Source organism: Protomyctophum bolini, assembly GCF_963924005.1.
Source record: "Protomyctophum bolini genome assembly, chromosome: 22".
In the NCBI taxonomy this organism is placed as follows: Eukaryota; Metazoa; Chordata; class Actinopteri; order Myctophiformes; family Myctophidae; genus Protomyctophum; species Protomyctophum bolini.
In genome coordinates, this window is record NC_137883.1 from 34702524 (window position 1) to 34712523 (window position 10000).

The 10000-nt window shown below is 46.0% G+C and overlaps 1 protein-coding gene across 2 annotated transcripts in view; it reads left to right on the forward strand.

The window, feature by feature from the left end:
- myo18b (myosin XVIIIB) overlaps window positions 1–10000 on the forward strand; it is a 70207-nt gene that overhangs the window by 49224 nt on the left and 10983 nt on the right. For both annotated transcript variants that reach the window (XM_080756259.1, XM_080756260.1), the window contains 6 exons: window positions 2706–2870; window positions 3027–3140; window positions 3416–3532; window positions 4988–5071; window positions 6491–6628; window positions 8852–9037. In XM_080756259.1, coding sequence (XP_080612385.1) covers window positions 2706–2870; window positions 3027–3140; window positions 3416–3532; window positions 4988–5071; window positions 6491–6628; window positions 8852–9037 — 804 coding nt within the window. The remainder of the gene's footprint in view (window positions 1–2705; window positions 2871–3026; window positions 3141–3415; window positions 3533–4987; window positions 5072–6490; window positions 6629–8851; window positions 9038–10000) is intronic.

The window sequence follows — 10000 nt, forward strand, 5'->3', positions numbered from 1 at the left end:
CAGGTAAACTACTGTACATCAAAGGACAACTCTGTGTGACCAGGTAAACTACTGTACATCAAAGGACAACTCTGTGTGACCAGGTAAACTACTGTACATCAAAGGACAACTCTGTGTGACCAGGTAAACTACTGTACATCAAAGGACAACTCTGTGTGACCAGGTAAACTACTGTACATCAAAGGACAACTCTGTGTGACCAGGTAAACTACTGTACATCAAAGGACAACTCTGTGTGACCAGGTAAACTACTGTACATCAAAGGACAACTCTGTGTGACCAGGTAAACTACTGTACATCAAAGGACAACTCTGTGTGACCAGGTAAACTACTGTACATGAAAGGACAACTCTGTGTGACCAGGTAAACTACTGTACATCAAAGGACAACTCTGTGAGACCAGGTAAACTACTGTACATGAAAGGACAACTCTGTGTGACCAGGTAAACTACTGTACATCAAAGGACAACTCTGTGTGACCAGGTAAACTACTGTACATCAAAGGACAACTCTGTGTGACCAGGTAAACGACTGTACATCAAAGGACAACTCTGTGTGACCAGGTAAACTACTGTACATCAAAGGACAACTCTGTGTGACCAGGTAAACTACTGTACATCAAAGGACAACTCTGTGTGACCAGGTAAACTACTGTACATCAAAGGACAACTCTGTGTGACCAGGTAAACGACTGTACATCAAAGGACAACTCTGTGTGACCAGGTAAACTACTGTACATCAAAGGACAACTCTGTGTGACCAGGTAAACTACTGTACATCAAAGGACAACTCTGTGTGACCAGGTAAACTACAGGAAAGGACAACTCTGTGAGACCAGGTAAACTACTGTACATCAAAGGACAACTCTGTGTGACCAGGTAAACTACTGTACATCAAAGGACAACTCTGTGTGACCAGGTAAACTACTGTACATCAAAGGACAACTCTGTGTGACCAGGTAAACTACTGTACATCAAAGGACAACTCTGTGTGACCAGGTAAACTACTGTACATCAAAGGACAACTCTGTGTGACCAGGTAAACTACTGTACATCAAAGGACAACTCTGTGTGACCAGGTAAACTACTGTACATCAAAGGACAACTCTGTGTGACCAGGTAAACTACAGGAAAGGACAACTCCTATTAAATAACATGTAGGCTCATATTCCTATATGACCCCAGCAGACCTCATAGGATACAGTGGAGACCAGAAGCATTATTGTAACAATGTAGGCATTTATCAGACGCTCTTGATCCAGAGAGACTTACATTAAGCAACAAAAAGCATGGCAATACATAACATTTACATAAAAAGTAGTTATCATGAACATGCGTAAGCTAAGAACCTAACCGTGGAATATCTATACCAGTAAGACGCGCAAACGTGGGAAGCGAACGCAGCTCATATACATATTTGGGTTTTGGACGTATAGCTGCTTTGGGGACTCCTTATATGGTTATGGCTGAGTCATGGTGACACATCACGCAGCTCCATATATGGGCACAAAAGCGGGACAGACAGACAGACAGACAGACAGTATGCAACACACTCCATATTTGGACGTAGCTCCATATATGGGCACAAAGGGGGGACACACGCACACACAGACACACATGCATGATCTGCTAGGTCTCATAGTAAGTGCTCGCAATCACTGCGTTCGCAATAATGAAAATCTAATATAAACTATACTATACTATAAAGTGCTACAGTATGACTACATGAAATGCAATTCTAGTGCTGTCTACGTAACATGCTATACGTCTGTATAAAATGCTATCTAAGAAGTCAACATAAAGTGCTATCTAAGGGGGGCTAGGGCAAGTGCTACGGGCCATGATGGAGTCTAGAAAGATGGCTTTTCAGACTACGATGGAAGAGTGGGAGTGAGGCTGCAGTTCTGATTGTAATGGGTAACACCCATTAACACCTTGTAAAAAGCTCCAGGTTCCGGTTCAGGTTTATTTGTCATAATGTATAAATACAATTAAATTATTTTTGTTCGAGCACTCTCAGTCTTATAGACACACCAGTGTAAACAGGACAAGAACACAAAAACAAAAGAAAGGGCAGCTGTTCAGCAGCCTGGGGGAAGAAACCGTTACTGAGACGGGTGGTACGAGATCTGATGCTCTGGTAGCGTTTTTTTGGAAGGGAGTAAATGGTAAACGCTCCCTCAGGTCCAGTGAAGCCAACCTCCTGAAGGTCCGCAAGGCCAAGTACCGCACCTGGGGGGACGGACAGGGCCTTCTATGTTTCGGCCCCCAAACTCTGGAATGAACTCCCCAACCATCTCAGAGCTGCTCCCTCTCTCTTCTCTTTCAAAACCTCACTCAAAACCCACCTCTTCAAAATAGCTTTCCCCAGTTGACGTCTCGTTTATCCTTTTATCTTTTTAACCCTGTATCTGTTAGGTTTTACTTTGTTTTTTTCTCTTAATAAAGTCTGTTCCTAGTGTTCCCTTGTAAAGCGCTTTGGGTATTTAGAAAAGCGCTATATAAATCTGAGATATTATTATTATTATTAAATGGTGCATTGGAGTAGTTGGAACAGGGTATTTGCGGGGATGGCTGGTGTCTTTAATGATGTTGTGGGCTTTCTTCGTACAGCGAGTGGTGTAGATGTTATACGGAGACTAGTATAGATAATGCTGTGCCGATGATTTTAGCTGCTGTTTCAATAACGGCCTTGTTGTGGTGCAGGTGGGTCACAGGGACTTTGACGTGGAGAAGAGGCTCCGCAGGGACCTGAAGAGGACCCACGCTCTGCTGGTGGACGCCCAGCTGCTGATGTCCACCATCGACCAGCCGGGACAGAAGCAGCCCAACGGCAGCAACAAGGACGACATAGAGAGGCTGCACTTCCAGGTGACTCCATTGGACACTTCACTCAGGTTGGGGGAGGGAGGGAGTATTTCACACCACCTTCTCTTCTGAAACTGTTGAAGATAGTCTAGAACTCTAGATGATGGATGTTATCCAACGTATTCAAATCAACAACCACGCTGTCTGTCTCCACTATAGCTTGAGGAGAACGAGGCCAGAGCCACCGAGGCAGAGAACAACCAGAAGACCCTGGCTCAGGAGCTGGAGAACGCTCAGATAGAGCTGGAGAACATCTGCAAACAGAAGAGTCTGGTAAAAGACTGCTGATTCTGACTCTGTGGGGGGATTTATGGGTGGGTTGTTGTAAATCAAAAAGTGAAAGTCACATGTTATAGTGACTCAAGTCTGAGTACTATACCATACAGTGTTGGGTGAGTGTAGAACTTCAAGTGCCTGTGCTCCTGTACATACAGTACATGAAAAAGATGAAGAGATGAACATATGTTAAAACAGATGTGAAAGTGCGTTCCTGCTCATGCAGGTGGATGATGTTAAACAGATGTAAAAGTGTGTTCCTGCTCATGCAGGTGGATGAACAGTTAAACCACCTCCAGCACGAGAAGCAGGACCTGCTGAAGAGACTGGAGGAGGACCAGGAAGACCTCAATGAGCTGATGAAGAAACACAAGGCCCTCATCGCACAGGTACCGGGTTCAAACCCTCATACTAGGTTCTCTGAAACACATGTACATGTGCATGCGCTCACGCACATGTCAGTGAAAAGATTTAATAGTAGACGAACATTTTTAGTCATAGTTTTAGTCGACGACATCAGCACTGCTTGAAACTCTTGTCACACTGTTTACAATGCGGTTTCTCCAGTGTGGAGACGCATGTGTGCCTTAAGACTACACAAGTGAGTGTACCTCTCGTCACACTGCTTACAGTGGTATGGCTTTTCTCCAGTGTGGAGACGCAGGTGTAGCTTTAGCGTATATAACCGGCCGAAACTCTTCTCACACTGTGTACAGTGGTACGGTTTCTCTCCAGTGTGGAGACGCAGGTGTGACCGTAGGTGAGCCCATTGCTTGAAGCTCTTGTCGCACTGTTCACAGCTGTATGGTTTCTCTCCAGTGTGGAGATTCTCGTGTGTCCTGAGAGTCGACGAGTGCCTGAAACGCTTGTCACAGTGTTTACAGTGGTATGGTTTCTCTCCGGTGTGGATACGCTGGTGTGACCGCAGTTGACGCAACTTACGGAAACTCTTATCACACTGTTTACAGATGCGGCTGAAAGGATTGATCCTTTCTTCTCCCTCATGCAGAGCTATAACGTTCTTGGTAGTGAACTGTTGATGACTGTTAGATGTTGGTTCATCCGTGTGGCTTTGTTTCCGGCTGGTTACGGAGCAGTTTATCTGCTGACAGGCTGCTGACGGGATCTGTTCACTCCTCGGCGTTTGGCAGTAGAGGTCGTTGTGGCTCCTCTTCTTCATGGGTTCATGTTGATGGGTGGTGGAGGCACAACATGGCCGCTCGGAACAGGAAACCCGAGTCTCATGGGAACATTGCTGGGCCTCACTCGTTCCTTCCATTATCAAGTGCAGCTATGAATGGACCTGTGATGAGAGGGAATGTCTGGAGCTCTCCGGTGGAGCCGTTGCCCCCGCGACCCGACTACGGTTAAGCGGTTGAAGATGGAGATGAGAATGAGAGTTCTATAGGTTCCTCTGTTGGGGTTGTAGGACAATAGTCTTTTATACTATAGCACTCTTAAGCTCTTCTCTGTGTCTCTCTTCACTCTCGTCTCAGATGGACCTCCGTATTTCACACTCAGATGAAGTGAAAGTGTAAAAAGACATTTCACTTGTTATTATGTTGTTATATGTACAGTAGGATGACCAGGAGCCTGACGTCTGACATCACACACAACATACAGTAAATAAACAAACTGTTGCCATGCAAGCCTACAGAAATGCAGGGGGCAGAAGACCAAGTGTTATAGAAATGCTCAAATTAGGGAGGGGCCTATGTAAGCGACTGCGGCAACCACACTTTGCATTTTCTTTTCAATATTGCGACTTTTCTAGTTATCGCTATTATGATAATATCACTAACATCCTCTCCCTGTGTCTGTGGTCTCCCTGTGTCTGTGGTCAGTCCTCCAATGACATCAACCAGATCAGAGACCTTCAGGCGGAGCTGGAGGAAGTGAAGAAGCAGAGACAGAGTCTCCAGGAGGAGGTAAGATGTCCTTAACACTCACTGCGCAAAAAGCATGGAATACGGATGTGTATGTTACAGGAAACTCCTGTTAAACATTCCAAAAGACTCAGGTAAACTCCTGAATTGTACCATCCATCACACCTGTATATATTACCGTATATGCCTGTTTTCTTTTTTTTTAACTTAAATTTTTATCCCACGATTTTGTAACCCAGTTTTTCTTTTCACCCAGTGCCAATTATCTAAGTAATCCTGGGCGCTACACTTCCTCTGCCAACCTGAGGGGGCAGCGGACTGACCTCATGCCTTCTTCTATGCATGAGGAGTCCAAGCTGCTTCTTTTCACCTGACAGAGGGGAATTTCCCCGGCCGGACGTAGCGCGTGGAAGGGACACGTTATTCCGACCAGTTCCTTTTCCCCTCCATCAGGCGCCCTGGCTGGCCAGGGGAGGTAGTTTTAGAGACCAGGATTACGGCATGTTTTTTGTGAGGGTATCTACCCTAGGGGACACAGGGAGAACATGCAAACTCCACACAGAAAGGCCCTATCGCCAACCCCCGCCTCGGGTATGGGCACTGATGACGCGGAGGAGGGAACACGCCGCCAGTGCCCACAGCGTCCCCAGCGGGAATCGAACCCAGGACCTTCTAGCTGTGAGGCGACAGCACTACCAACTGTGCCACCGTGCCCCCCCATATATGCCTGTTAAACTTGAGGTTTACGGGCAAATCTAGTGCCCATAATTACCTTTTAACTCCTATTTTCACGCAGTGACTGTAGTGTAATACTTAAAAAAAAAAAAAAAAAAAGCAGGGGCTCTTATAACGTTTCTGGCTGGGGAGACCCCCGGAAATGCTTTGGCCATGTCTCACGACCTCTGCCCCGCAAACCTCAATAATAGAGAAAATATATCATAAATGAATACTGAAACCAGATATAATCATTAAGGAGAGTTTATGCATGCACCTGCACATACTATTATGTAAACTCTTAATTTCCATTTTTCCAGCCATTCAGTTTAAAAAATATATATATATTTTGGGGACCCACCCAAAATAATTTGGCGACCCCCCCCCTGAGGGTTGAGAACCCCTGCTTTAGACTATAGGCAGAAGAGGTAACATGTCCTTATACAGTGTAAAACTTTAGTTTAGGGCAGTGGGTTCTCAAACCGTTTTGTGTCAAACACCCCCACAGACATATTTGGTCCCGGACGGCGGACCCCCATCTGAAAAGGTTGTGTGTGCCTGGTGGCGGTGGGACCCTCTCTTTTGGGTCACGGGCTAAAAAGAAGTTTGGGAACCACTGAATTATCTACACATGTATGCAGTACCAGATGATCCGTACACACTGAGCTGTTGCCTCAAATGAACCACAAACAACACTGCACGTTCTAAAATGTTCCATCACATGGAAATCTCTCTCTCTCTCTGCAGCTCCAAAAGAATGTGTCCAGAGTGCAGTTCCTAGAGGCGTCCACTGTGGGGCGCAGTATCGTCAGTAAACAGGAGGCCCGTGTGTGTGACCTGGAGAACAAGCTGGAGTTCCAGAGAGGACAAGTGAAGAGGTTTGAGGTGAGTGAGAGAGCAGTGGTTCTCAAAGTAGGGGTCCGGCCGGGGGTCCTTGAGGGAGTACCAGGGTGTCCGGGGGACCCCCAGGGATCCTTGAGGGAGTTCCAGGGGGTCCGGGGACCCCCAGGGGTCCTTGAGGGGTCCTTGAGGGAGTTCCAGGGGGTCCGGGGACCCCCAGGGGTCCTTGAGGGAGTTCCAGGGGGTCCGGGGAGCCCCAGGGGTCCTTGAGGGAGTGCCAGGGGGCCCCCAGGGGTCCTTGAGGGAGTTCCAGGGGGTCCCCCCAGCTAAATGATAGTTATAGGACCCAAATGGACCCTTAGGAGTCTGTAACTCTGGCAGTGTAGCCTACAAATGGAACCAAATGGACCCGAGTTAAATTAACATTGATTTGTACAATATAAATTGGGGTTCTCAGAGATAGGGCCATACAAATCTTCTCTTATGGGGGTCCACAGGCTAATAATGAGTGTCAATCTGGGGGTCCTTGAGGTGAAAACTACTGTATCTTAGCCCCCATTAGTTCATGATAATTAAGATGGGTGACAAGGTTCTGTTTAAAATATAAAATCACACCCGTGTGAAGTGATAGGGGCGCTCTTATCATCGTACATCATCATACAATCATGCATAATCTCATTCCATTCCAGCCACTCAGAATTTTGCGTCTTCAATGTTTGTGTTTACACACAAACCCTCAAAGCTGGATATAGGAGGGGCTATACCGCCCCTCAAAAAAAGGTTAGGTTGAGGAGCTCTATATTCCAAATATTAATCATATATCAGCGGTTCTCAATCTCAACGTTGGGTCCAGGGGGTTCCCAGATAAATTAGTCAAAGGGATAAAGGGGGAACAGAATAAATGGACAAATCCCAGCCGCCTCACGCATTGGATTATAAGGACATGGTAACGCACGAGGAGGAGGCTGTGACTTCTCAAATGCCACGTCTCACCTAGACACACAGCACGGTCTGCCATGAACGTTGACCTGACGCTCAGGCTTCTATTCATCCTAGACAGGCTCTATTAAACCATTTTTGGGGCGTGAACCCCTTTTGGTGTTTTAAAGCATTATGTTATATACTTCAGCTATTGAAAAATAGCAGATCTATAAGCTCATAGCGCGGCACCGAGTGCCGCGCTATGAGCTTGTATAGGTCAGCTATTTTAGAAAAATTGTGAAAATGTGGCGCAAATCTTTGAATATATATTCTTTCACAGCGAACGTTTTTAACTCAAATCTTTGCTTCTGGGGGGGCGGTCCCTGGAACAACATATTTTCAGATTTCAGATTACGTATGATCATGAATCATACGTAAACTAAGAACCTAACAGTGGCATTATATCTAATATAATGAAACTATACATATATACTATAGAGTGCTATGTCTACATAAAAATGCTATTCATGTTACAGTTCATACATTGAGCCTTTGCATATAGTACGCCTGTAAGGTCGTCGAGGTTAGGGCAAGTGCTATGGCAAGTGCTATGGGCTGAGATGGAGTCTGAAGAGGTGTGTTCTCAGACTATACGGTGGAATATTTGGAGTGAGGCTGCAGTTATGACTGCAATGGGAAGTGCATTCCATAGTTTTGGAGCCAGAAGGGAGAAGAGTTTGGGGCAGTTTGTCCCGGGGGCCGCACTGCGCAAAAAGCATGGAATACAGAATGATGTGTATATTACAGGAAACTCCCGTTAAAACTTTCCAACAAACTCCGGTTAACTCCCGAATTGTATACCATCATACACACCTGTATATTACCGTATATTATGTATGCCCGCTAAGCGTGAGTTTTACGGGAAAATCTAAGTGCCCAATAATTGCCCGTTAACTCCTCTTTTCACGCATTTTTTTAGCGAAGGTACTTCCAGCCTCGGTTGGCTGATCCCGTCCTGAATGAATGAATAAAACAATATATAAACATTTCCTGGGTGGAAAGGAACTGGTTGGAATAACGTGTTCCTTCCACGCGCTACGTCCAACCAGGGAAACTCCCCCCTGTCAGGTGTAAAGGAGCAACTTGGACACTCAGGCATGAAGGAAGCATGAGTTCAAGTCCGTTGCTCTCCCCTTGTCCCCCATATAATGGACTAGGTTGGTGGAGGGTGTGTAGAGCCCAGAATCACATTAGATGATTGACACAGGGGGTGAAAAACGGGTTACAAAATCGTGGGATAAAAAATATTAAAAAATACAAATAAAACATCCCCTCCCCCCCATGCAGGTGCTGGTGCTGCGGCTGCGCGATAGCGTGGTGCGTCTGGGCGAGGAGCTGGAGCAGTGCGCCCAGACGGAGGCCAGAGAGAGGGAGAACTCTGTGTATTACCAGCAGAGACTGCACGACATGAGGCTGGAGATGGAGGAGCTGAGCCACCGCGAGCAGGACAGCAGCCGCAGGCGCATGGAGCTGGTACACCAACACACACACACACACACACACACACACACACACACACACACACACGGGTTAACCCCAGGGGTGTCAAACTCAAATACACAGTGTAGTGGGCCAAAATAAATGAATTGGTACAAGTCGTCGAGGGCCGGACTGCAGTCCCAGGCAAACGGCAAAAAGGTGAATGCATTTAAAACTAAAAATGCATTATTATCATAAGCTCAGTTTCCTGTTCTTTGATCCTCACACAAAGCACTGCTTTCATAGTAAAATGAGAAAGTATAAATCAAATCAGTTGCATTCATTTCTTATCATAGTCTTCTTAGCTATAATATTCTTTCATTACAGCCACACTGTCTCCACACAGAGGTTTGCCCTCTGCCTCCCACCTGACTTGAAAACCCCCTGTTTTCAGAGTCCACCTTTCGTTTAGACAGGAGAGAGGGGCATAGCTGAAAGTTGACCACAGACAATATACTTCCTGATCAATAGTGAAGAGAAGACGCATGCAGGCTTGCGCTCACAGGCCCTCGATACGCACCAATGCACTCGCAGTGCATTGTGGGACTTGTAGTATTATAGGTGGTCTGTGCAATATACCAGAGGGCCAGTTCTAGTAATACTAATTCAATATCATCCCGCGGGCCAAAGATCATTCATTCACGGGCCTGATTTGGCCCCCGGGCCTTGAGTTTGACACTATTCATTTCAATAGAAGTTGCTCAGTGGTGTTTTGAAGCACACAAGCGGAAGTACTATCAATACAAGCATACAATCCATGCAACATGCAATATTTCGCATTTTCAGATCGCTTATTTGCATCGCGTCGCTAATTCGCCAGTGTGTAATGACCTTAAACCTGTGAAATTGTGATATTCCCAAACATAAATATGTCAGACGAGTCTATAGTCTGCATTTCACCAGAAGGAAAATGCGTGGATATTTAATTAAGTCTGGCCAGAAGCAGCAGCTGGGGAT